General features: G+C 36.0%; 3 protein-coding genes and 1 pseudogene across 5 annotated transcripts; 3 read left to right on the top strand and 1 right to left on the bottom strand.

Moving 5' to 3' along the window:
• The first annotated feature begins 3,015 nt into the window (after window positions 1–3,015).
• LOC117621222 lies at window positions 3,016–3,773 on the top strand. The gene has a single exon (XM_034351568.1). It carries the CDS (start codon window positions 3,108–3,110, stop codon window positions 3,531–3,533), a length of 426 nt encoding a protein of 141 aa, XP_034207459.1. The 5' UTR covers window positions 3,016–3,107; the 3' UTR covers window positions 3,534–3,773.
• A 446-nt stretch (window positions 3,774–4,219) lies between these two features.
• LOC117621219 (tRNA (cytosine(72)-C(5))-methyltransferase NSUN6) lies at window positions 4,220–9,303 on the bottom strand. Its single transcript, XM_034351565.1, has 12 exons — window positions 8,987–9,303; window positions 8,592–8,850; window positions 8,349–8,496; window positions 7,900–8,037; window positions 7,375–7,437; window positions 6,941–7,062; window positions 6,408–6,648; window positions 5,603–5,814; window positions 5,307–5,407; window positions 5,127–5,208; window positions 4,938–4,999; window positions 4,220–4,662 (listed from the first exon to the last, which is right to left on the bottom strand). The coding sequence occupies exons 1-12, from the start codon at window positions 9,172–9,174 to the stop codon at window positions 4,527–4,529; spliced, it is 1,752 nt and encodes a 583-aa protein (XP_034207456.1). The 5' UTR covers window positions 9,175–9,303; the 3' UTR covers window positions 4,220–4,526.
• An 847-nt stretch (window positions 9,304–10,150) lies between these two features.
• On the top strand, window positions 10,151–13,586 carry LOC117622950 (persulfide dioxygenase ETHE1 homolog, mitochondrial). 2 transcript variants are annotated; one of them, XM_034353770.1, is made up of 9 exons: window positions 10,151–10,521; window positions 10,603–10,731; window positions 10,915–11,022; window positions 11,827–11,961; window positions 12,161–12,202; window positions 12,307–12,366; window positions 12,448–12,501; window positions 12,990–13,014; window positions 13,144–13,586. In XM_034353770.1, exons 1-9 carry the CDS (start codon window positions 10,279–10,281, stop codon window positions 13,248–13,250), a joined length of 903 nt encoding a protein of 300 aa, XP_034209661.1. In that variant the 5' UTR covers window positions 10,151–10,278; the 3' UTR covers window positions 13,251–13,586. The 2 variants fall into 2 exon arrangements, with proteins under 2 accessions (XP_034209661.1, XP_034209660.1); XM_034353769.1 differs by lacking the exon at window positions 12,307–12,366 and having other exon boundaries at window positions 10,199–10,521; window positions 12,418–12,501.
• A 5,611-nt stretch (window positions 13,587–19,197) lies between these two features.
• Window positions 19,198–27,226, top strand: LOC117620967 (annotated as a pseudogene). Its single transcript, XR_004584879.1, has 5 exons — window positions 19,198–19,259; window positions 19,883–21,649; window positions 25,513–25,665; window positions 26,067–26,130; window positions 26,637–27,226. The product of XR_004584879.1 is annotated as a protein ASPARTIC PROTEASE IN GUARD CELL 1-like (transcript).
• Window positions 27,227–27,501: the final 275 nt, after the last annotated feature.

Raw genomic sequence — 27,501 nt, 5'->3', positions numbered from 1 at the left:
TGGCTTTATCCCACTAATCAAAATCAATTCAGATTTGGCCAGAAACATGCCATACAAATTGTTTGGCACAATACAATAAGGAGCATTGGTTTATTGATATTCAAATTTCAAATTATGAAATTGTCCAGCACAGGATTAGTAGTACTTGAGCTAAAACTGAAAGCCTCAAATTGGGTAATGCCCTACAATAAGCGCTAGAGTTCCTCTCGACGTCTGTTCTTTATTTAAGTAGTGATTGTCGATATGATATTGATAAGGTGTCCATATCAATATCATGTCATGTCAATAGCAAAACGCACTCCGTCCTGATTTCCGGATCTATAAAATGTTTTAGCAAGGAGGATGGACAGTGTCCGTGTCACAACAATATCCCTATCTGATATATCCTCTGCCCCAATCTTTTATAAAATGTGATCTTTCTATAGAAGGAAATTCTGGTATCCTCTGCCCCGATGTTTCATAAAATGTGATCTTTCTATAAGAGGAAATAAAATGTGTTTCACATTCTACAGATTGACTCCAGATCTCATTAGTTTGGCAACCAATCAACCTATATTTCTGGTAGAACACTGAACGAGGCATGTTTTTTCAATTATTTGCCATAACAAAAATCCATTCTTTTTTTGGTAGTGTAGTTTATATAAATAAAGATTCGTTTGTGTTAAAACTACATCGTTGTAGAAAATAATTTATTTTAGCATTTATTGGGAAAATGTAAATGTTTATTAGATCATGTTTCTTATGTTATTGCTTCCTCTTGGCCTTGTTCTTATGTTCATACTTCGGTTGAACTTTTAATTTTAATTTTGGTCAAAATCTGAACTAAATCTAGCGGTTTTTTTGGTTTAGCGGGTTTTTTTAACCAACCATTGTTCTTGAATATATATAGTCATCTTTTATTGAAGGATCCCATAATTAATTTTATAGAAAAGTTGATAGAGGTCCAAAAATCCAACCAATAATTGGGTCTAGTCCTCGAATTATTGTTTATTAATACAAGTCCTTTGACTAGTTTGCCGCGTAGATTACATTTCATCTTTGACATGTTGATTCAAACTTTTGTATTTAACTGATTTGTATTTAAATTTTTTTGTTCCTATTATATCCCTATTGTCTAAAATGATAAGATGAGAATTTATATGCCATTATTTTTATTTTTGTTCACCCTATGGTAGAGGTATGGTATATACTCTTATAGATAAATTATCCTATGGTATAGGTATATTGTCATATTGCCTATTGCATAGATATATATTTGTTTTTTCATATTTTAGACAATGAATAATAGTATTTTATGTACATTTTTTTATAGGTAACATACAATTTTATTTGTCTATTTTTGTATCTGACTTATAGGTAGTCTTCTAATTTATGTTCCTAATTTATACGTAGTATTCTAATTTATGTTCATGACTTATAGGTAACACGATTTATCACTAAATTTTTTTCATTGCTAATAAGAACACTATTTACCTATGTTAGGTACATAATTTAATGTAGGTGCTTGCCTAATTGATTAGTATTATATGTGGGCCTTTACTTCAATTGATTAATTTGTATTTTACCCATATATTAGGTAAATATTATCAATGAAAGAATTCCAAATTTAAAAAATTTGAAATTTAATTACAAGTAAATAATTTAGTAAATTTAGTTTTTCAATGTTTTCCTTATGTACCTCAAATGGTAAAATCGACACAATAAAAAGAGTAATAAAAGTCAAAGGACCTACATCTAAAACCAAAAATGCGTGGACTAAACCCAATGACAGCTAATCGTTTTTGACCTATATCTAAGAACCCCTTAATTTTATTTCAGGGACACTCTTTAGGGTCCGTTATAATTTTTTTTTTCAACGGTCCAAACCGTTTACTTTTCAAGTCTTCATTCATAGATCATTCTTGCAAAAAATAAAGCAAATTAAAAATCATTAAGGCATCTAGTTGGGACCAATAAAATAAACGAACACAGTTCAAGAAAAGACTATAATAGCAACTATTTAATTGAGTTGTCAAATGATTTCAGATTCAAGTGATTTTTTGCAGAGATGATCTTTGATGTAATATCTAAAAACTAGATGGCTCGGATCATTGAAATACAATGTGTGGTGGGCCCTATAAGGGTGCCCCTATGAGAGTCCCCTCAATTGAAGCTCTATGTATATAAACAATACAAGCGATAGTCTAAACTACAAGAGAGATGAGAATTTCTTACACAAACTACCAAGTTGCCAAATATTGATCAATCTTTCCAATATTGGCACAAAAATTCATTTCATAATCAAATCGAAATAAACATTTTAGAATAAAAGGCAATTGTTCCACTCACAATTGTTGTGCTAGCCAGATGAAATCAAACCCAACAAAAAGAAAAAGAAAAAGAATTGAAATGAAACTTTATATGGTGCAGGAACAACAAGTACATGTACTCTCGTGATAGCTAAAAGCCTAAAATGACACCAAAAAGATACCTAAAAACAAGATGAAAACATGTGCAGAATTCACATGCACTGAACACAATGACAATGACCAGCAACCATTGCACATGCTGCTCATCCCCTTCTATTGCCCTTTTTTTCCATCTCCCAATGAGCAAAAGAATTGAATGAGACCAAAAAAGCACACTCAATGGTTCATCTGAATTTGGTAAAAGTGCATGAGAGGTACACACCAAATTACCAATAAAATTGTAGTCTTTTTCCTTCTAGGCTTGGAAGATTGGGTTTTCATCAAAGATATGGTTTTTGTGCATTATATGTGTCTTGTTAGGAGCCATATGTGATGTCCTATATGGTAGAGTTTTCCAAAACCTAGTTCATTATTTGGCTTTTTTCAAATCTTTCTTGGTCCCCCATATGTGTACACCCAATTCTAGCAATATTAGGTACATGTAATTTTCAAGATGTCCCATGATGCCAGTAATCTGTGCCCTTGACAAGTTGACATGGCAATCGATATGCCTACTTGGGCCCTACCTTATCACTATATAAATCAATATTGTATTCCAAGGTTTTTACCCAAGTTCTCTTAAAAAACTCCACTTCTTTTCCTTCGAAAATTGTTTCTCCATTTTGTGCACTTTTTTAACAGCTTTATTTTCTGTCATACATGGCCTCTGATGATGTATCAGAAAGCATGCAGCTTGTTCTTGGTAAAGATGAATTTGAAGACTTTGAGGTCACAGAAGTTGATGGAGCCCTTCTCTGGGACTTGCTTGAAGAGTTGGAGAATGAGGAGGAGGTGAAGAAGGATGGGAAAATAGGGGATGTTGATGATGCTAATAGCATGACAGACGGGCAGGTTTCAGTGGAGCAGCATGATGAGATTTGCACCTCTGACTTAAAGTGGGGAGATGTAAACATGGCGGAGACAAACCCATCATCATATGAAATGGAAGCTTGGTTTGCAGATGACACGGTGGGAATGGTGGATTTTGGTTGTGTCGTTGGAGATTTTCCACAGTTGCATAATGGTGTTCATATTGGAGCCTCCTGCAATGAAATAACTTACAATTGCTTGTGGGGAGACACTTGATTATAGGGAAAATGTGTGCTTATGGATGTGTAGGGAAGAGTAATTAGAAATGTAAAAGAAGCATGATCCATGGACCACCTCTACCTGCGCATGTAATATAATATATGCATGTCGCCAGTTACTAGAATATTTAATTTACTGCAATCTTAATTAAATAAGTACTGACACAATTTCACTTACATTTTTGTGTGTGATAGTCACATATTCATGTGATGTTATTAATATAATTATATTACAGCACATGTATTTATATATTAAAATTATACCTTAAATTCATGACATATCAATCATGTCATCCATTCATGTTATAACATTAAAATTTGTATCATTATGTAACGATATCACGATTAAACCGACCTTATCCAATCTTGTGGATAACATTACTCTGATGATACCTAAGGTGTGCATTAAGCCAAGCTACAAGGACGGTGTCATGCACCATGACATATCAATTATATCGTCCACCATGTTATGACATATGAATTGGTATCATCACATCACATCACGATGTCATGATTAGACCTTGGAATTTCTCCAACATTGTGGATAACATTACTCTCATGATAGCTAAGGTGCGCATTAAGCCAATTTACAAAGGCGGTGCCTTGCACCATACGGTGCTAGAAACCCCACTTTAAAATATCATTCATCATATCAGCAAAGTAGATAACGCACACAAACTTCAATTTAAAAGACAACTAATGCACGCAGCTTCCTTGTAGCATTCGATACAACTCATTCATTCATAAAAGTTATGTAGTGGTCACTGAATCAAGAATCCAATCATTGTAGGAAACTGTCATTTATACTTGTCAAGAACTTTTCTTTAATACAGAAACTTATAGAAGATTTATTCTTAATCCATTGGTATTCTCTAGTGTATGAAATATTGAACCTAAAATGAAAGACCACCTTGAATGATATTCCAGATGGAGAAGTTCTGAATTTGAGTTAGACTACACGTCGTATTCATGGGGAGAAGTTCTGATCTTGTCAAGATGAAGAGTTTTGTAAGTCAGCCTCATTTGATCCAACCACAAACTTGGCTATGAAAAACCCGATTGTGTCAAGCGGGGACGATGGATCAAACCTCTGAACAAGTTCTTCCTCACCAGGTCTTAGCCACTCCCTGTGACGTCAAGCATGTAAACTGGTTATTTGATTTGATTTCTCTTTTCTTTGGTCAACAATAAAGACTTGCTATTGGACTGTGAAGTCATCATCATAATGAAGAGCAGATGATGATTTAAAGCGACAAACATTACTAACTCAATAATGACTCTTTCTTTCAAACGTAAGAAAATTCTTCTAATTGCGTTTTTCCCAACTTCAATCTACAATAAAGAGAAGCGTACTAAGAATGATGTAAACAACTGCATATGACATGGAAATGAATGAACTTACTCAGTATATCCATCAGGAAATTCAAAGCGTCCAACAAGACCAGGTCCCCCGATTCTTGGGTGCTGAAAATCAAAGTCAATAGCAAATGCAAAATCAGAAACGAGATACTGATACTTCCTCATTGTTAGGAAAAAAATTTGACAAATTCAAGAAACTAAATTATATAGACCTCCCCTAAACTAATCGAACCTGTGGTGCCAAGGAGAGGAATTTATATGTATCCAAAGCATATCGAACCAAAGCTTCATTCTCTCCAGGATTTATTGTACATCTAGAGACAAATAAGATACAGAAAGTTCAGTTCAATCGTAGAAAATAGACATACAAGAATAAAGTTCAATAACTTCCATGTTAGGCATATCTACTAACGTTGAGTACACAATAACTCCACCCGGGCGAACTAATTGAACAGCCTGATCAAACATTCTCCTTTGATATATCGCATGCTTTCTCAAGGATTCGATTGTTTCCTGGAATAAGCAACTAACTTTATCAAACACTTACAGAATGTTAACTACTCTTACTTGTAACTAAAATACCTTGTATATGCATATAAACATAAGACATTAACAAGACAATGAGGCATTAAAAGAAAAAAAGAACAACCAAAGAAAAGAACAAACAAAAAAAACTACTGTGAATATGTATTGATTGGGTTATAGTACCTCTCCAGTAAATAGTCGAGGTCTTAAACCAAGGGCAGAACAAGGTGCATCAAGAAGAACTCGATCAAAGCTGCTGGGAGCAAAGCCTTTTGACTTCTCAACCTTACCACCCAAGCACTGATTTCTTCCTGGACCATTCCGTTTTCTTCGCATTTCCTTCCTGATGTCAGCTTTGCTAATGTAAGAACTCTCAATCGCTTTTTCATTGCTAACTAAAACATTGAGTTTATTAGAACTGAATTTCTAATTTCACAAAGAAGCATTTGTCATGCATATAACAAAACCGAAAGGGTGACTACTGTAGCATTGGTAGGGAAAAGAAAATTACATATGGAAGAGATATTCTAATAAAGATTTTTATACCATTCCACTAGTTTAAGGAGGTTATCAGCTATAGTGAAACTCCTGAAGAATTAAAAACTAAGCATACCCTTAAGCCCAATGAAAGGTGGGGGAGGAGGCTATGTAGGATTGAATAATTTCAATCCACAAAGTGAGAGGCCAATTAACCTCCTGTATTCCGATAAACGAAAACTATAACTCAACCTCAAGTAAGGGTCCAGGGATATAAAATATATTTCAACTTTTAATATATTTGATCATCGAAACACCACGTTTAAGTTTTTAGAATGCATAAAGTCACAAAATACTGAAAGTTCATTTAATGACCTTGTTCACAAATTAATATCATTATAAACTGCTACACTGATTCCAACAAGTTCCAGTTCCCAACTATCAGAACCAGAATACAGTGCACAACTATGAACATTGGTCTCATGTACCCATACGAGGAGAATTTACCTACCAGCTTTCTTAAAATCCTTCTCAGCATTCAACCTTCCAAAAGTAATTGATTCAATTTTCTCTACTTCTGACTTCATGAAGTTGGAATCTTGAATGTGTCCACCATGATTATCCTTAGCACAAGATGGATCAGACAAATCTTCAGATTCGTTCCTTACACAAACAGCTTTTAGAGCATCAAGTTTATATGGGGTTATACAACTCAGGCCCATTTCAGCAGCCAATTTGTGAATACCCTGCACCTGCAAAATATAGTGGGGCATAATTAACACATGAAACCCGAAGCCTGCAAACAAACCAAGAAGGGGGAATGTTCATCATGGGACATTGAAAATCCCAGATCAATGGACTTAATTTTATCTTGCCATGATATGATGTAAATAAGGAACATAGACTCTAACCACCTATAAGAACTGCAGGAGACCAGATGGAGACGCCTTACATAAGGAACTGTAATGCACACTATGACTTAAATAGGATTCCAGAATCATAAAGGAGACTTTTTTTAATCACATCTCTAGTTAGTAAGTTTACCTTATTGTGAGATCTATCAACAGCAACGATTTCTCCTTCATCCTTCATGAGAATTGCTATTGCAGTTGTTTTCCCTCCGGGTGCAGCACACATGTCTAGTATGCGCTCACCTTTTTGAGGATCTAAGACATAAAAAGAAAAACAATAACAAGAACTAAATAAAATAATAATAATTATCATCAAATATTCTAAGATGAGCGAAGTAAGCAACAGCTAGCTAATTCCTATGGAAGGAACCATCCTTCACAACTATGATCGATCATAGAAATATTAATGACACCATTAAAGAAAAACCATGATACAGATCACTACTTTGCAGAACACCTATAAAATGATGTAGTTTTTGTGAAACAGAAGCATTCCGAGTCAATGATTATTAGGAAACAACAACACATGTAAATTCCTTTAGTTAACCACAACACTGTAATAGTTACCTAGTGCACGAGCAGCGACAATGCTTGGCAGATTTTGAAGAAATATTTCCCCCTCAAGCACGTCTGGAAGCCAAGACAAAAGAACATTGGAGTTATAGAAACTTTTTACATAATGCAAAACCATAAACACACACCATCCCAGAAAGAAAAAAAAAAACGTAACGATCAAAACAGAAAGCAAACCATGAAAGTGCAAGCACCTACTCATCAATTAGCAACAAACAAAAGATATACCATAAATAAAGAAAATCAAAGTTCCCTAATTTAAGACCCATGTCAGTTACTAAAGAGATTATCTTTCACAGTATGGAATAAAAATCTGCATTAAACAATCCATGTAATATTTATATGCAACAAAGAATGAACTAAAAACCACGTAAAACACTTGATAAGCTAGAGGAGGAGCCATGCAACATCTTCAGACGACATGAAATTCATTAAAAGAGAAATAGGAGTATGTGCTTTTGTACTATCTATTTCCAAGAAAGTCTTCACTATAATTTGTGGACAAGTAATGAATCATACCACGAAAGGAAGGCAGATGAAATACTCTGTCACTCATATCCACAGCAAGCCCTTCTGTAACACGGAACATCCCAGACCTTGACATCATTGCTCTTCCTTGGCCGACATACAGCCCACTTCGTTCAAGATGATAAGGATCTAAAACATAGGAACATGTATAAAACCCATGGTCGCTAAAGCAAAGTCACAATCTTTGTATTTACAACACAAAAAAGAATATGAGAAAAATAAATAAATGTGCTTAAGATCAATATAATCATCACATGACAAAAGTCCAAAACAAAATAATAAAATTTCAAGCATCCATAAAATTTACATGATGTGCTCCTTACCATATTCTTTTATCCAACATTACCACCCATTTGCCATTCTTAAATCCTACCACCCTCCTTCATTAGCGATAAGTTGACTCTCCGATAGTGGTACATGAATAAATACACTAGTGTTACCTGTCTGTGAACCTTGCAGCACAGTCCCTCGAGTGATCCCAACGCCCCATCCACCATCAACACCAGGCTGCTCAACCGAGACTGAAACCGCAACCAATTCCCCTTTCTCAACATGAGCACTGCAAGCCAGTACACCAGGAATGTACACCTACATGTCAAAAGACAAAAGCAAATTCATCCCAGCTACCACTGAGTGAGCAAAGCAAAGCAGAGGCAAATCAAAAGAACACAGAAAAGGCTAACCTGGGCACCTCGAAGAACTGCCTCGGCACATTTCCGGCTCACAAGAACCTCCTTTGGAGGCTTCCCATCTGCAGCATAACCATAATTAATGGCGTGAGGGCCTGAGCCCCTCACAAACACAACGTTGTCCAGCCCTGCGACTTCACACTTGGAAATGTCAGCTCTGTTTTCTTTCAGAACCGCCGTCAACTTGTCAATGACGGCATCGGGCGTGGTCTTGAGTGTGTTCACCCGTATACAGGAGTAGCAAGACGGGCGCCTAAGCAACCCAAAAACAAAACAGAAAAAAAGAAAAAAAAAGAAACAAAGCTCATGAGAAAAAATGAAATGCACCACTGAATGGGTCAATAGAGAGAGAGAGAGAGAGAGAGAGAGAGAGAGAGAGAGAGCAGTACGTCAGGGCTTTGGAGATGCGAGAGAAATTCTGGGGTCCATAGGCATTGGAGAAGTAGCTTTCGAGCTCAGCGTTCCAACGCAGAGTTGGGTTGTAAGAGTAACGCTCTGGGAAATCTTCCATGAGTTTGTGCTGATTGGTGAAGAAGCTGCCGATGGTTTTGGACAAGCCCCAAGCTTTCTTCTTCATTCAAAGAGGCGGAAGGGAAGCAGCAAACACCATTTTGCTTGCAGCAGCTCCAGAGACTCGGGCAATCGGGCTTGGGGTTTTTGGTGGCAAACTGGGCCGGGACTAAACCTTTTCCTAAGCGCAAGTTTTGGGCTTCGAGTTGTTTTGGGGGCCTATTTGGCGCCAAAAGGAAGGTTTGTGAGGATGACACAATTTGTAGACGCAAAGACACCATTTGTAGGAGAAACACTCTCATATAATAGCATTTTTTGTTATTTCTGGTCAATAAAGCTACGATACGTAAATTAATTTTTATAAGTATTATTGTGTTATTGATCAGGGATAGAAAAACAGTGTTATCCCTGTTACACAAATGTTTTGTTTCTTTTGTTTTGGTGAGGAAGTTGCAATCTTTTGACACAATTAATTGAATATATTTTACTACAAACAGTTCATTCTAAACCTTGTACTGTTAACTGTTTCAGTCATTGGTTTAGTGACTTGCACACGTGTATGATTGTCATTAACATTCTACCTTATTAAATAATAAGATATAATATTTAAAATTACATGAACGATTTACAACAAGTAACTCATTAAACATTTATTGTAATAAAATTAAAGTCAATTACATCTAAGCGTTGATTCGAACTGTCGATGACTAAATAACAACAACATAACTCAACTAGCACTCCCTTCCACCGGATTAAAGTTGAATACGAGCAGAATATGAATGAGAATAAGGCTTACTCACCATCCTTGATTAGTGGTGGTGAATGTTATCATCATATTTTGTGTCATTGAATTGAATGCGTGTGATTCTCAAATAATGTGACCCTTTATTCTTAATCCGATTAGGACACAACATAACTCGGCCAAGACTCGTTGGCTGTCGCTCTCTTCATTCCCTCATCGGATTTGGCGCCCGCAAACCAATCGCAATCCTTGTTGTTGCTGATCTCACACTACACGACACAACTCGAAAAGCACAACAATAATAATAATGGACAACACCACCACCACCTTAAATAAAGAAAAATAATAAAAATAATACAGAACATAACATAATAAGCAAATCGGCTGATCGATTTCATCGCTGTGTCCACCAACAACATTACAGGCCAAATGCTTCGAATCAGTCTCCTCAGATTTCTCTCTCTTCCTTCTCGCTCCTCTTCTTCTTCTTCCCTTTTCTTCAATCCCGTTTCTCCCTATTCCCATTCCCAAAGCATGGCCGCCTCTGCTTACACGACGTCGTCTGACTCCGCCTCCTCTGCGAAGCTCCTCTTCCGCCAGCTCTTCGAGAAGGAGTCCTCTACGTACACTTACTTGCTCGCCGACGTCGCTCACCCCGACAGACCCGCTCTGGTCAGCTAGCCTTTAAATATTTTGAATAAAAATTAAAACTTTATAATTATAATTAGGATTTTGATGAATTTTAATTTGCAGTTGATTGACCCGGTGGACAAGATGGTGGATAGGGATATCTCCCTTGTCGAAGAGTTGGGTTTGAAGCTAATTTATGCCATGAACACTCATGTTCATGCTGATCATGTCACTGGCACTGGCCTCATCAAGGTTTGGGCTTTCCACCTTCTTCCTCTCATCTTTTTCTTGACTTCTTTTGATAATGTTGGTGCATTTGGATTATTCATGAGTGATCCATGCCTCTGCATTCTTGCTATTTTGGAAAAAAGTTGTGTGCTTTGTAATAACAACTGAGTTATTTGATGAGTATACATTTTTTTTATTTTGTGGCAGACTAAGCTTCCTGGTGTCAAATCTATCATTTCGAAGGCGAGCAACTCAAAAGCAGACCGTCTGATTGAAGCTGGTGAAAAAATACATTTCGGCGATCTGTTTTTGGAGGTTTGGTTAACACTGGGGTTTTTGTTTTTTATGTTTAAGCTTGTTGCACTGTGTTACATGGAAATTGGAAGGTTTTAATGGCTTCTACAGGAGTAAATGTGTACACAAGCGTACCTTTATATTCCCTCTTTTATAATTATTGAAGAAATCGAGTATGATTTGGGGTGTAAGTGGGAGAATCATTGTAATGCTTGTCAGGCCAGCCTTGGAAATGTGTTATCTGCTTCCCAGATCATCACAGATATTTCATATACCAGACTTTGTGGTAATTTTTTCTCCTAGGTGAAGGTATAAAACTTACTGGGTTGATTAAACTGGAGTGTTTAGCCCAAATCTGCCGATAGTGTTAAAGCTCAGAATGAGGTTTTGAATACTAAAGAGTCGGCCCTTATTGAATTAATTGCGTTTGGGCTGATAAAGTAGAATGAATACAAAATTTAACTGGTATAGGCTGTGGTCTACCGAGTTCCTCTTCCTGTGAAATATATAAAAGTGACCCAAAGAAATAATTTACTGTAATTAAATTTGTCTGGTCCTTACTGATTTTCAACTAGGTAGTTTTATATGTGTACACAAAGGGGTGTGCTTGTGTGTGTGTTTGTATGTGTTCATATACGTTTTATACATGTATCTTATGTGCATATGTGGTGACAAATTGGCCTAAAGAAACAACCTACTGAAAGAAGTTATGTATGTATCTTACTGGTTTTGGACTAGTTAGAGCTGTGGTTCTCTGTGTCGGGTGTGTGTGTGTATGTATGTGCCTTTGTATATATGTATCTCATGCGTGCATTTGTGTTGCAGGTTCGAGCTACTCCTGGGCATACATTAGGTTGTGTTACCTATGTTACAGGAGATGGGCCTAATCAGCCCCAACCAAGGATGGCTTTCACTGGAGATGCTTTACTAATACGGGGTTGTGGGAGAACTGATTTTCAGGTATAGTACCTTCAACTTTTGAAACTCTTTATAATTTACCTTTTTGTGACAAATTCTGCTGCTTCAATCAAAAGACAAGGAAAGCAAAAATTGAAAAACTAGCAACAGTTTGCCATTAGAAGAGTTGGTTTGTTCTTAAAACGCGACTGTTAAGGGGATTTACCAAGTTCCTGTGTTTGATTTATCTAATCTGTTGCAGGGTGGCAGTTCACGTCAACTGTACAAGTCAGTTCATTCACAGGTAAGAACATGCTGAGCTAGCATACCTTTGATACCATAGGAAAGAAATGAGTTCAAACATGACTTTTTAAAAGCCCACTTATTCTTTTGTGCTTACAAATCCAGATTTTCACATTGCCAAAGAATACGTTGATCTATCCTGCTCATGATTACAAGGGATTCAGTGTATGGAACTCACTATTGTCTATTTTTTCTGTACCCTGTATACCTAGGCAGCTTCTTAGGCCACATTTGCTTGAGATGCAGGTTAGCACCGTTGGGGAGGAGATGCTTTATAATCCTCGACTCACAAAAGATGAGGTATATGTTTCATTGTTCCAAAAGTGTTAACCCTTGTAGTTGCTAAATTTAATGTTTTTCAGAAAGATGACACTGATACTATCTGGTTGACGATTGGATGATGATTTTCCTTTCTTGTCAAGATTTTGTATATCTACATATCTTGGGTCAACAAATGTTTGACTAAGATGTCTTAGCATGATTTTGACCTGGGGCGATATTAATGTGAAGGAGCCTCTGCCTAAAAGCACTCATTTAATTTACCAAGAATAGTTAATACTGGTGTTGCACAGATGTTGTAAAAGAATGTTGAATTTTAAGGGAAAGTAGTGAGAAATGGATTTTTCTTTTATGTGAGATACTAGCTGAATAAATTAGCAGCCACTGTAAAGAGTCTTGACCATATGCGCTGCATAGATGCAGTTTTATTTTTCATTTATCATATGAGTATTTTAACACTTCTTCCCGATATGTATCTAACTAGTTTGATTTTGAACTCTTTTTTACAGGAAACATTTCAAAATATCATGGAAAGTAAGTAAAACTATCTAGCATCCAATTTTTTAGAAGTAACCATGTCCAGTTTTAACTGTCATTTCATTGATTATATGATATATCCAACCATTTTAGGTTTGAGTTAAGAAAAATGATGTTTCTTGACAGATCTAAAACTCTCATATCCGAAAATGATTGACATAGCTGTACCTGCGAATATGGTTTGTGGATTGCAAGATTTGTCTGAAAGGCCTGTTGAGTCTGTGTCAAACTAGACATAGTTGCTGCTACGATTTGCATTTCAGACGAGAACATCGAAAGGGAGCCGGCTTAACCACATGAATCAATTGGCTACAATTTGACTGTACTAAGACTTTGAAAGTATATGCCAAGAAAACAGCTCTATATCCTATGACATCTCTCTCCTCTTCATTTCAAGAGATGACTTGTATTAGCTCTTTTGTTGTACAGTAAATAAAAAATAATAAAAAAATCTCTGGATTACTGAGCGAGGAGCTGGCTGTGGCTATTGTATTAGAATGACTACATAAAACCTCCAATTTACTATTTTCCAGATTGAAAGCATCGTGCACCATCTTGTGCATTGTCCACACTTGTGTAAAATTCTTGTAGAAGTTCTGGCTTTCTGGATTTCCTTGCCATGTTCTTTCTTAGAAACATAACATTTTTTCCCTCAACAGAAACGGAACATTTGATCTCTGAGAATTTGATAAAGAAACCTCCCATTTTCTCTCATTTGGGCCTCATTTGGGCTTTTGATCGCACAGCCCATTTCCATCCCTCCAAATATTTTATCAAAATGATAAATTCTTTTTTTGGCCGAAGTTATAAAAAAAAAAAAGAGAGGGGGGAAACTCAGACACAGAGATAGCTTGAATCCTCGGCCAATCCAATTAACCCCTCAATAGTAAAACTAATTACGCTTATATCATCAAAATGATCTCTTTGACCTAATCTATTTATAAAAATTATATAAATTATATAAAAAAAATAGATTAGTTGATCATATAAACTACGGGATGCTTTCAGGTAAACGTAGCATTCTAATGTGAATTAAGTTAGAAGACTAAAGTTGAAGATAGGGTTTAATTAGTGACATGCAAGTCTCTTCAAAGTTTTCGACTTGGACCCTAATGAGGACGGATTCTTGAGGGATTAAAAGACTTACTCAATTACGTAACTTACCTTTTCAGATAGAGATAAAATAGTTCAAAATAAGAATGAGTCTAAGAAAAACCTCCAAGGAAAAGAGGACGAAAAAAACAATTAAAAGTCCAAGTAAACCAAATTCGAAAGTCCATGCATAGAGTAGAGTTTCACATGCGGAGAGTTGAAGAATGTGGTGGCATTTTTTTATATAGAAAGAATGTGGTGGCATTTTTTTTTATTCACATCCAAATGCTAGAGGACAGATTTTGTAGTGGAAATTCTCATTAAATTTCCCAACCTTCAAGATCCTTTGCTTCCTCCAAGAAACAAGCACTTGTTACTGGCTCGCCTTCTCAACTTTGGTTATTTTTTGTTGATAAACTCTCTTGATCTTGAGGAAAACCTAACAACCACCTACTTTTGTGTGTCAAACCAAAACTCTTCTCCACATTCCACCTTTTCCTTAGTTTAAGATACATGACCACTATCTCTCATTAAAAAACAGATACATGACCACTATTTCTAGGGGAATGAAAATCAAAAAATAAACTTGTATATCACTCAGCTGTTTTGGTATTTTCAATCAATCAATCACGTTTGATCATACATAATAATTGATTCGTATGACGGAATCAATCAACAGTGTTATCTCGACATGCAAGTTCTTCTTCGCGTTTAGCATGGCTCTGCAGTATATATGCACAACTATATTGTCCAATCAGTAAACGTTTTTAATGTGTTGAATACATTTTAGACGATGAGCTTTGATTCGAGTATGGCAGTGATTGTTGATTGTTGAAACTTTAACATTCCCCTGTATTATTGCAAGCTTGAGTTTGACCTGCCTTCACTTCACCTAACTAATTCCATATATATAGCGGACTTAGAAAATCTTGTTTCCACGAGACAAGAAGAAGAATATAACGCCATAATTTTCTGATAAAGACTCTCTCCCACTTTGTGGAAAGCGATTAGTGCATGGGTCATGACTACTTACTTGAAAATATATATATGTGAATTCAATATTTACTTAAATTTCATCTTTCTGGTCTCCATTCTAGGTGTTTAAAAAAAAAAGGCGTCTATATCGCACAAAATCGGTTTAGTAAACGTTACGAAACAGCTGTATTTATACTCTTATTCATATGTTTGATCAAAATGAGATGAAATCGATTAGCACCAAAATAATGAACGGAAGAATACATGACTTGGGCGTGCTTTCTTGCCTACCAAGCAGATTGAATGATCAATCAAGAGTCAAGACCAACAATAAAGAGAGAATATAAATAATATTGTAAAGAGAAGGTAAATATGTTTTGCTAGATAAGGAATTGAAATGTGCTCTAGTTATGTTTTACATATAAATTCCATTTTTCAAAGTCAGCACCACATGGGAGCACAGACAAATTATACAGGAACACGACATTGCACACCAATTTTCCACTTTGAAAGCCCCGGAATTTAATAATGTTATTTTTTGGAGTCAACAATAATCCTTCAAAATCCAACGGGTCCAAATGCAGTACAAAACCGGCATACAAATATTATTTTGTATTTGTTCCATTGTTGATAATATCAAAATATATTTAATATGTATCCCGGCAATACGGCATGTCTGTCTGCTCCAAATTCTACCAGCTACCTTCGTTTCTCTCTGTTTTGTGTTTCTGTGTTCATATTTCAAAGGCAGTCATGGTGGGCGGTGTCTTGTTGAACATTCCATGTGGAAATTAATGGCAGACATTCTCTCTTTTTTATAGGTAGACATGGTGAGGAAATTAAGCTAGCTTAGCTACCTGCTTAATTGTCTTTTATCATTAACCAAGCTTCAAAGTTATGTCAATATTTTAGTCAAAAGTCACTTTTGATCCCCATAATTTGACATTTCAACCATTTTTGACCATGTAGTTTCAATTCTGTCAATTTTGACATTGTAGTTTCATAAATATAGCAATTCAAGGACTATTCTAATTTTCATCAAATTATTCTAACTTTTGTTATCTATTAAGGGGTATTTTGGTCCGAATCTGCATCCCCTCCCTAACCAGCCAACACTCAAGAACACCCCCATCACCGGCCCGACACAACCCCAACAAATGTGGCAGAAGCAAGCAAGCAAAGAAGCTAGAAAAAGAAAAAGAAAAAAGAAAAAGAAAAATGGTTTAAGATGAAATCAAACTAAGAAAAAGAAAAATGGTTTGAAATTTGGGTGTCTGAGACAGCTAGAAAATGACTCACATTCAAGCTAGCATGTTTGCCTATAAGATGAAGACAGAATGTTGTCATCCAAACACATTGATCAGGGGAGTTAAAAATGTACAAGTTTCATATATGCACCCAATAGATCTACAGAGAGTTGCTTGTTCGTCCGAACAGGCAATGTTGAATCATGCATGAAAAGCAACACTAAGTATTAGTGGTGAGAGAGATATCTGTAATGATGCTTCGAGGAAGTGTTTCTCTGGGTAAAAGGAAGAAAGGGCCAAAACGCGATAAAGCTTGACGAAACTGCATCTACTTCTCTAATCCATGTTGTTGCATCTCAACAACAAAGCTTTCTCTATTTCTTCTTCTCCATTTCCTACTTCTTCCTCATGGCTGCATCTGTAATATGTGCTGGAGTTGGGGTGGCCTTGGAAGGCTAGGACTGGCTAGGACCAAAATACCCCTGAATGGATAATGGAAGTTAATAATAATTTGACAAAAAATAGGATTGTCCTTCAATTGCTTGAAAAATGAAACTACAATGGCAAAATTGACGGAATTGAAACTACAGCATTAAAAGTGATTGAAGTGTCAAACTACAGGGACCAAAAGTGAAATATTTTTATTTCTTTTTGGTAAACAAAAGAAACGAGAACTATTAAAAAATGGAAATCATATCTGGAAAATAATTAGAGTAATACACTAGACATGTCTATTTATCAGGAATAGGTATTTGAATTATTCCAATTCCTACTTCTCATGTGAATGATTCAAATTCATGACTTTTCCATGTTTTTTAAAAGACTTCCCCATATTTACTAACACATAAAGAATAAAAAATTACGTGGATTACTTTAAAATCCTTAATCGAATACCCTAAAAAATGAGAATGGAATCAACCAGGGGGGAGTAGTTGATTTGATTCCAATACCTTGATTCCCTTATCTAAATTTTCCGATTCATGACTTCCTCCATTCTTGGTAAGTAAACATTAAAGTGGTAATTTGTAACTCGAGTGATAACGAGTATGGATAGTATGAATATTCATGTCAGATTAAAAAGAAAAAAAAAGAAACATTATATACATCCATTTTTGACAAATATTGTTTGAACTTTGAATACAGACCCTATCTCTTTTCCTCCTTTGTATTAAAAATAAAAAAATAAAAAAATCTCCATATAAATGTCACACTCTATACATATGTATTTTCTATCCGAGCAATAGTAGTACGAATAATTTGAAGCAACTTTCATGAGAAAAGAATATTCAACGGTATCAAAACACCGTCACATATTACAACTAATTCATCTCGAATCACTTTCAGATTAAGTTATCGTTAACCCCAACCACATAAATGGTGTTATCCTAGATTCCTGCTTTTACTATTTGGTTAAGAGCTGGTTAGGTAATAAGTCAAGGCTTTCATTTCCTGTCTGATATTTGTTTAGATACCTACGTCATACTCTAATTGATTCATTACCCTGTTTATGCCCCCTCCTGCTTGGTGACTTCATTTCTAAAAGACCCAAAGCAACTCGTCAGCATATGACCAAATTAAAAAGAAAAATATACAAGTTCAATCAAGAAAATGTTCAAATTTGACAAAATAAACTAAATAAAACGGTCAAACAGGGAAAAAGTTCACTCCACCAACACCGAGTTTGTCCTCAATTTAACCACATATATGTTGTAGTATATTTAGTCAAGTATCCGACATGAAATATTACATTCTTCTACAGCTTTTACCATGTCTTTGCTGTGGTCACGGGTCCAAAATCCAAATGGCAAAAGTAAAATATTCATATACCTTTAGTCAGTCAGATCAAAGTTAAGCATGCTTAGTTAGAATAATAGTATTAATAGATTAATTAGGCTGCTTGAAAAAGGATCTTGAGCATTTGCATGATTGAATGACCATTTCTGATCGAAATGGTGATGCCTGCTGCGTATACGTGCCTTCTGAACAATATTTTAGGGTAAGCCAAGGAGAAGAAAAAAGAAAACAAGTTTTGACTTCACTATACATCCGACAATGATGAGTGAATTTAAAATAACGATAGGAAAAGTTTTCCGCCATCTAAAGTGTGCATTGACTTTCAAGAACTCCACGCATAATAAAATGATTCTCTGTCTTTTTGTTCCTAATGAAATATGAAACTATAACAAAACAAAAAAAATATATTAAGGTCACCTAACATAAATCGTTACACTTGGGTATTGGAAAATCCAATAAACCTTTACTTGATGTATTGTGTTGCGTTTGTCGTTCTTAAATATTGCTTGTATAAAATTAGTCTAAGTTAATGTTTGATAATTAAAAAAAATCTATATTAATGTGATAGGTATAAAAAGTTATTCCAATTCCTTCTTCTTCTGTATCTCTTACTAACATATGGGTATCAGAATGATTTCAATTTCTTACTTTCCATGAGTTTATTTTCTCTTATTCTTAAGTTTCCCGATTCATGCATTCCCACATTCCTTGTAAGTAAACATGTTATTTTTCTTGCAAAACAAAAATACATGTCATTATTTCTTTAAAGTTAACAAATAAAGTACTTCGCATTCGGTATTTATTTTTTCAAACTTTCCGTAATTTATATGGCTTTTACTAAAATAATGATTTGGTAATATAAAACAATATTGTAAGCCAGTTATTTCCTAAACTATAAGAAAAGTAAACCAAAGTCCAAACCAAGACGAAAGAGTAGTTTTACCAAGTAAACTAAAAACTATTTGAGAGAGAGAGAGAGAGAGAGAGAGAGAGAGAGAGAGAGAGAGAGAGAGGCAGTCTGATGTTCATGTAGCCGCTTAGTGTGAAAGTATAACGGTATATATGGCAGTCACAGTGCCGTAAGCCAATGAAGCAGGAAACAGAGAGGAAGAAGCAGAACAAGATGAAGACCAGGTAAGCACTTTTACACAACAGACCACACAGACAACATTTTAATATAATTTTATATTAAAACGCAATTCACAGCCTCTCTGTTCTTTCTTTTATTCCCAAACCGCGTTTTCAACTCCAACCCTTATGAAAACAAAAAACAAATTCAAACTCTTTGACATTGATGCTAAGCTGAGAAAGACACAGAGACTCTCCTCACAACCCTACACTTGCCTCTTCCTTTCTTTCTTTAACTGAGTCTTCTCTCTTCAATAAATATATTCCCATCTCCCCTATATACACATTTTCACCTGCATAACTCTGTATTCTTCAATTTCTTTCCGTTTCCTAGAAGCTGTCTCTGCTTTTTTAAGCTTTAATTGAAGTTTCTGTTTCTGGGTTCTGTGTTTTTGTCTCCTGTGCTTATAAACTCCCCTGCTTTCGTTTTCATTTATTTTCCAATTTGTTTTCCTTGTGGTTGGAATTCAAGTCCTTTCTAATTGTTCTGTTTCTGGGTTTTTCTTGTCACAACCACTTGAGAATTCTGAGTTCTGATTTTTTCACATAAAGCCTTGAAATTTCAGTAAAGTTTCAAGCTTTCGGGTTCGTTTCGAGTTTTTTCTTCTTCTAAAGTTTTCTTCATGCAGGATTTTCAAACAAGAAGAGACGATCAGAATGGTTGTTAAGGCTTCTCTCATACTGGTTCTCCTTGTAATCTTTTCCTGCACTCTAGTAGCGATTGCTGGAATTCACAACCACAACAATCAAACTCCTAATGGCTCCACTCTCGCTGGCATGGAAGTGCCAGAGCATATGAGCTTCAATGCTGTCTCCTCCTCATCCCACACTGGATGCAGCCTCAGCAGCTCAAAGAAAACCAAGCAATCAGATTCAACCATGGAAAAAGCAGTGTCCGATAATGAAGAATCTGACGAAGACGAGGATGAAGTAGCTGATGATTCTGTGACAAAAATGAGAACCCATAAACAATCTGTGAAGCTCCACCTGAGGCACAGGTCACAGAACAGAGAATCCGAGCGTAAGAGTTCTGTGATTGAGTCCACAGTCAGAGACTTGGTCAGAATTCAGACCCTCCACACAAGGATTGTTGAGAAAAAGAATCAAAATACCATTTCAAGGCTACAGAAAGACAAGAAGGTCCACGAATTCAAGCCAGTTGTTGCTCCGGCAGCCTCGCCGGAGTCTTATACAAGCGAGCTTTCCGGTCAGCTTCAGGCGACTTTGAAGTCCGGGGTCAGTCTCGGTTCTGGAGAGTACTTCATGGATGTTTTTATTGGTACACCTCCTAAACACTTCTCTTTGATACTTGATACTGGTAGTGATCTTAATTGGGTTCAATGTGCACCTTGCTATGCTTGTTTTGAGCAAGATGGACCACATTATGATCCTAAAGATTCCACCTCTTTCCGAGACATAAGCTGCCAGGATCCGCGGTGTCGATTGGTTTCGTCCCCGGATCCTCCTCAGCCTTGCAAGGCTGAGAACCAAACATGTCCCTATTTCTACTGGTATGGGGACAGTTCCAATACAACTGGGGATTTTTCCCTTGAAACCTTTACTGTTAATCTCACATCAGATACTGGGAAGACAGACTTTAAAAGAGTGGAGAATGTGATGTTTGGATGTGGCCATTGGAATAGAGGCCTGTTTCATGGGGCTGCAGGATTGTTAGGACTTGGGAGAGGGCCTCTCTCCTTTGCCTCTCAGCTTCAATCACTTTATGGCCATTCATTCTCATACTGTCTGGTAGATAGAAATAGTGACACCAATGTTAGCAGCAAGTTGATTTTTGGGGAGGACAAGGGGCTCTTGAGCCACCCAAAGTTGAGCTACACCTCATTGGTTGGAGGCAAAGAAAACCCTGCTGATACATTTTACTATGTCCAGATAAAATCCATCATGGTTGGAGGGGAAGTGGTTGACATACCAGAGGAGACTTGGAATTTGACACCAGAAGGTGCTGGAGGCACAATCATTGATTCTGGCACCACACTGAGTTATTTTGCAGATCCTGCATACCAGATTATCAAGGAGGCATTTTCGAAGAAGGTTAAAGGCTATCCAGTTGTAAAAGACTTCCCATTTTTAGATCCTTGTTACAATGTGTCTGGTGTTGAGAAGATAGTGCTTCCAGAATTTGCAATTCTGTTTGCTGATGGAGCAGTTTGGGATTTCCCAGTTGAGAATTACTTCATCCAGATCGATCCGCAAGAGGTTGTTTGCTTGGCAGTGCTAGGAACTCCAAAATCTGGTCTTTCAATCATTGGTAACTATCAGCAGCAGAATTTTCACATCCTCTATGACACAAAGAAGTCTAGGCTAGGATATGTACCAATGAAATGTGCTGATGTTTAACAATATTTTGTTGGAAGATCAGGAGGAGGTGAAAAACTGTAAACAAATTTTTTTTTTCTCTCTTTTTTTATTTTTTTATTTTTAGTTTTTCCTCTCTACAAGGATCTGAGGTAACGCACAGAAATTAGATTCATTGTTTCTTCATTATATATTTTTCTCAAAGTTCAAGTGATTACATATTGATAGCTAGACAGGGTCATAATCTGTACTGATCAAACAAGCAATCTTATCAATGCATTTTTTCAAATTTTATATTTCCTGGTGTTCTTGTTGCCTTCTGATCTGTTAGTTTAATTGAGTGAATCATTCATTCATGATCACTTTATGAGTGTCTTTATGCAACTAGGGGATTTGGAGGGAGGCTGATATTCTATGACCGAATCTAATTTCATTGTTTAAGACTAGAGAGTTTACTCAAACGGCTGGTTTGAGAGTCTTGAGACCTTTGTTTATTGCTCACAGATTCTTCATTTTGGAAGGCCCAGCTGTGTGTGAGTTTGCACATGAATTTATAAATCTTTATTGCCCTTTTTTCTCCATTTGTTTTTGTTTATCCTAATTCCTTATCACTCTTTGGACTATAAATATTATTTTGTATGCAGGTCGTTGGTTCCTGATATTGAATATAGATTATAAAACAAAAAGACTGGTCAATTTTTAGGTGCAAGAAACTTAAAACAAAAAGATTATAGTGTGTGTATATAAACAAAGAACAAGTCAACCCTTTGGGCTGCCACAGCTACTTTTTATTTCAATCTCTATATATACAGTTGATGATAAGGTTACTCAATTCAAAGGTGGCCCCAGATTAGCCTCCTAAGAATATGCTTGCTCTGGGTGTTACAAAACAAATTTGTTAAAATAATTAGCCTTAACTTTTCATATATTTTTTTAAAGTATAAACGAGGGTGATTTCTCATATACACACACAACTAAGATGTCATGAAGGTTTGAACTTAAACATTTGGTGTGCATATCAATGCCCTTTTCCACTCGGTTAGACCCCGTTGGTCATTAGCCTTTACTTTTGTTCTAGTAATATTATAGTCATTCTGATGCTTTGTAAGAGTATCTCCAACCGATATGTCAAAAGTGCCACATAAACATTTTATGGTTAGAAAAAATATCTCACATCACTCCAACTAATGTATCAAAACTTATGTGGAATGAAGGCTGGATGCTGAGATGTTATTTTTGACATCCCAAAAGAAAAATGTCAAATGAATATTTTATTATATTTTATTTTTAATTAAAAATAAATCCATACTAAAATGTAATAAAATAATAATTTAATTTGATATATCGGGTGGGGTGTAAAGCTGTGTAAGATGTCAAATTATCACATCAGCCATCAAATTTAAATTTGATGTTTGGTATTTGACATCTCCCTTAAATATGATCTATCTCATATCTCAACTCTGCTTCACAAGCTGCATATATAAGTTTATGGTTAATTTGGATAGATTTGAGTAATTTCGTTTCTGTGTAATGTAAACATTTATACACAATGCATGTATATATGTATAAGGTTAATTTGGAGTTTGGGACAAGCATTTAAAGTGGATATGTTTTGTTGTGGTCATGAATTATATTTCTGACAGAAATGAACCGCATAAAATCTCGAGACAACCATAGTTTTAATGCTTTGAAATTTCTTCTGCATGATGGAAGAAATGACCAGATTCCACATCTAGAGGGGCCATAGCTGGCTCTCGCCATAAGAGTCAGCTTTGTAGAAAGAAATTTCCAACATATTGCCTTGCAAGGTGGCTTATTGCAGAATATCTGAAACCAAGACTCATCTGTTCCCAATTCAATTATTCTCATTCTTTCATCCACCCCATTTAATGCACAACTTGCGAGTCCTGGTTTTATGTTTTTCCAAGAAGTAAGTGTCTTCCTGTAAGTTGCACCGATATTATCTCAAATTTAAGCGATTACAAAGTTTGACGAGTCTTTATATTAGGTAAAATATTTCTCCTTCAAGGGGTAATAAATATGGATGAACAAACTTCAATGTCTAGCAATAAACTCCAGTAAATGAGCTGATTTAGATGTCTCTCAGGCCCTCCGTTTGGTTCATGGAACGAATTTGAGAGAAAATTATTTCCCATATCATTTCCCAAGGGATGAGAAATTGAAGATTCATTTTCTATGTTTGGTAATGCTAGGAAAGTAACCGGGAGATATCACTTTATTTCATTTTCCATATTTGTTTTGAGTAGGAATGGAAAACAAAGTTTGTACCCCATATTAAATCAAATAAAAAAAAGAATACATTTAATGATATATTGTAATTCTAAATTGTTAATGGGAACAAAATGGTCATGAAAAATATTTATTTAATATTGGCTCATTTTTCCAAACTTTCTCATGATAAGGAAAAACAAAACCCAAGTTGGGAGGATGACTTCACTTTCCCCCATACTTTCTCATGGGCCGTGCAATGATTTCCCATGCCTGGACTTACCAAACATAGGAAAACAATTGAATTCTCATCCCCAAATCTCTTTTTCCATAAACCAAACGGGCCATCAATCCCAAGTCTTTCCAATGAATCTGGTTAAAGGTAATTACATGGTAGGAGGTGCGCATGTCTCTCTCTCATAATAGGTAGGACTTGAATTTTCTCACTATTAATTGCAATTTGCCAAGCATGACAAATACCTATCCGCGTCCGAGAGACCCGTGGTTCAGTGGAAGACCACCGGAATGGAAATACAATTTTTTTATCCTCGCCATTCTAATTTCTTCTAACTATTTCAATGTGTTGACCTGCAGTCAAGGTTTTTGTGTGCACAAAATCACAAGTTAGACCTGCTTGTGTGCTTGTGGTCACGACCCACGTGGTCATGTTGGGTTTCTTGTAGGAACGTTTTTTCCCATCCGATGAGAAGTCAAGAAAGGGAACTATGACGATAACTTATGAAGGGATACTGGTCACAAAATTAAATGGTTATTTATTTATTTTTATTTTAAACGATAATCTAAACTATAAGAGAGGAGATTTCTCTCACACATATTACCAATATAACATGAGGATTCGAAGTTTGCAAGTCAATGCCCTCTTTAACTGGACTAGACTCTATTGACGTTACACATTTGAAGCCTAAACCAAACAAATTCAAATTAAGATGTTTATGTAAGGGGCTATGTTGAGAGGTTACAATGTGAGAATTCAATAGCTATTAAGGACCCCCTCATTATAACCTCTCATTGTAGCCTCTCTGTAACATTGGACCGTGCAGTCTAGCTCTAAACCGAATCAAATTGGACCGTGCCCACCAGCTTAAAGCCTTAAAAAGTTATTCATGGGCCAAATACTGCTCCGTTGCTGTTTGAGTTTTATTGGGCTGCTTGAATGACATATAAGTTGAACAAAATCTAGCCCAGACCACCTTCTGAAAATTGAAAAAGAAATCAAATCCTTGATATAATTATCAGCAGCTTCCAGAATTTGTGCCCTTATTTCGTTTTTATTTTGGACTTCTTTAAAACTTAAAAAAAAAAAAAAAAAAAAAATCCAAATTTGTTTTTGAGTTGTATTATTTTGGCCCATAAAATTTTGGGCTTTAGTTGGACTTTTGAGGGCCCATACAGAAAGTAGAAGAAGTAGGGTTTTTAACCTTCACTTGTTAGAGCATTGGAAGAGAACCTGTTTTTGGAGACACAGCAGCCAGCAGTCAGCAGCGGCCTCTCTCCCACATCCCAAATGGTTACCTTCAGGGTGAGTCTCCGTGATACTCTTGATCTAGCTACAACAACCCATTATCGGTTGTTAGTTTTTGTTTCCATGGGAAACTTTTGTATGCTTTCATTTCGTTTCTCTATGCATGTTTTGTGAATTTACTTTGTTTTCAATTAGTGTTTAGCTTCATGTTTTCTGCGAACATGGATTTAGGGAGCCTAGAATGATGGGTTTTGCTTTGTGTAAACAGTTTCATCAGTACCAGGTGGTGGGAAGAGCCCTCCCATCTGAAAAAGATGAGCATCCCAAGATCTACCGTATGAAGCTCTGGGCCACCAATGAGGTCCGTGCCAAATCCAAGTTCTGGTGAGCACTTTTCCATGTACTATTTGCTATATTTCTTTTATTTGGTTCCTGAAAAATGTAGGGGATACGAAAATAATGAATTTTTAATCTTAGATTCTTGGTCATTTAGGAGTTAAGACCTCACATAAAATAAGCCCACACTTGACTGTGCGTACCAATGTAACAAATTCATATGGTTAGAATCTTCTTTGATTTCTGGATGGTGCCAATAGAAGTTAAACAAGTATAGAGTTTAGGTTCCATGAAAGAAAGAAATTAACTTTTGTATGATTTTTATGGACCTTTCATGGTTTTCATTGGTCACGAATTCTTCAATTTCTGTTGTTATGTTTTCGGGTTCTCGTTCAGATGTTTTCCTCCATTCATTTGAACTTCTTTTTATTATTATTATTTTAAATTAGGTACTTTTTGAGGAAGTTGAAGAAAGTGAAGAAAAGCAATGGACAAGTTTTGGCCATTAATGAGGTAGGCATCTTACTTGTCTGTTAACGTCTCTATTCCACTATGAGCCAACATGAGCTGCTAATGTGTTCCTTTACCAATTGTGGATTAAGCTGTCCCTGATTCAAATTAAAATAAGGATTAGTTTGATTGTTCATGCTTAACCAAGAGCTAAATTGAATATTTACCCACTTTGTAATAATGTTTACTTATATTCTTATGATAAATGTTTGGGGTTCTGTTCCTGAAAGATTGGCACTTATAGGTGGAAGCAGCTTCTGGGGTAGATTTTACATTTTAGATTTAAGGTTCTCTTTCATGTATGATTTTAGATTTTTATGTATAGATTAGATTATGTGAATTTTCTATTGTAGTGTATACAGTATCAGGTGAACACATCGTCACTGGCAAAAACTTTCTTTTTCTCTTTCCAGTCTTACTGGCAAGAGTTGTTTGCTAGTGTTTTTTACTGACTATGGTATTCACAGTATTTGGGTTGAGAAGAAGAATATGATATTTTCTTATTGCAGATATTTGAGAAAAGTCCAACAACGATCAAGAACTACGGAATTTGGCTGCGATATCAGAGCCGAACTGGTTATCACAACATGTACAAGGAATACCGGGACACTACTCTCAATGGTGCTGTTGAAGACATGTACACTGAGATGGCATCTCGTCACAGGGTGAGGTCTCCATGCATCCAAATCATTAAGACAGCCACTATCCCAGCAAAACTTTGCAAGAGGGAGAGTACCAAGCAGTTCCATAACTCCAAGATCAAATTCCCATTGGTGTTCAAGAAGGTTAGGCCCCCAACCAGGAAGCTCAAGACGACATACAAGGCAACTAGGCCCAACATCTTTGTGTAATTTTGTCGCCTCGCGGTTTCCTTTCATCTGAAAGCTTTGCACTTTAATTAGCTAAATTAGTTGAACCTAGGAATGGTGATGAAAGTTTTACTGAATTTTGGTTTCTTTCGAGTATGAACATCCTTTTTCTGTTATCCAGAGTGTTTCAGTTTTGAAGATTGTGGCTTTACAAGTCTATAATGAGCTTGGTACTTTGTTTTATGCTTTTCCTAAACCTTTTGATTATGAAGATTGTGTCCTCCATTCCATTTGTGGGAGTCAAATTTTAACAGCGAACTACTGCAGGGCTTTCAGGCAACGGTGGAGGAATTAAATTAATGAAGTGACTTTCTACAGGTTATACAAAATCCATATTTTGTGTCTGGGGAGAGAAGTGGCAACTTTTTTTATGTCCCATGTCAAAATGATAAACAAGACTTTGATCAAATGGGAAAAACATGTACTATAACCAAAGCTTCTTTATGGGTTTTCTTTTAAGTATCAATGTGGGAGCTTCCGTCCAAAAATAAAAAAATAAAAAAAT

This window comes from Prunus dulcis, chromosome 3, assembly GCF_902201215.1.
Source record: "Prunus dulcis chromosome 3, ALMONDv2, whole genome shotgun sequence".
Classification (NCBI taxonomy): Eukaryota; Viridiplantae; Streptophyta; class Magnoliopsida; order Rosales; family Rosaceae; genus Prunus; species Prunus dulcis.
Note: the sequence above shows the minus strand (reverse complement) of the source record. Positions and strands in the feature narration are given on the sequence as shown.

What these genes read in the sequence shown, in the direction of transcription:
- LOC117621222 (XM_034351568.1), top strand. Translation starts at nt 3,108, where the DNA reads ATGGCCTCTGATGATGTATCAGAAAGCATGCAGCTTGTTCTTGGTAAA.
- LOC117622950 (XM_034353770.1), top strand. Translation starts at nt 10,279, where the DNA reads ATGCTTCGAATCAGTCTCCTCAGATTTCTCTCTCTTCCTTCTCGCTCC. An exon ending in TCGGCGATCTGTTTTTGGAG is followed by an intron (nt 11,023 to 11,826) that starts GTTTGGTTAACA and finishes TTTGTGTTGCAG; the next exon opens with GTTCGAGCTACTCCTGGGCA. An exon ending in ACAAGTCAGTTCATTCACAG is followed by an intron (nt 12,203 to 12,306) that starts GTAAGAACATGC and finishes TTACAAATCCAG; the next exon opens with ATTTTCACATTGCCAAAGAA.
- LOC117621219 (XM_034351565.1), bottom strand. Translation starts at nt 9,174, where the DNA reads ATGAAGAAGAAAGCTTGGGGCTTGTCCAAAACCATCGGCAGCTTCTTC. An exon ending in TGTCGCTGCTCGTGCACTAG is followed by an intron (nt 7,063 to 7,374) that starts GTAACTATTACA and finishes TTTATGTCTTAG; the next exon opens with ATCCTCAAAAAGGTGAGCGC. An exon ending in GGAGTTATTGTGTACTCAAC is followed by an intron (nt 5,209 to 5,306) that starts GTTAGTAGATAT and finishes ATTTGTCTCTAG; the next exon opens with ATGTACAATAAATCCTGGAG.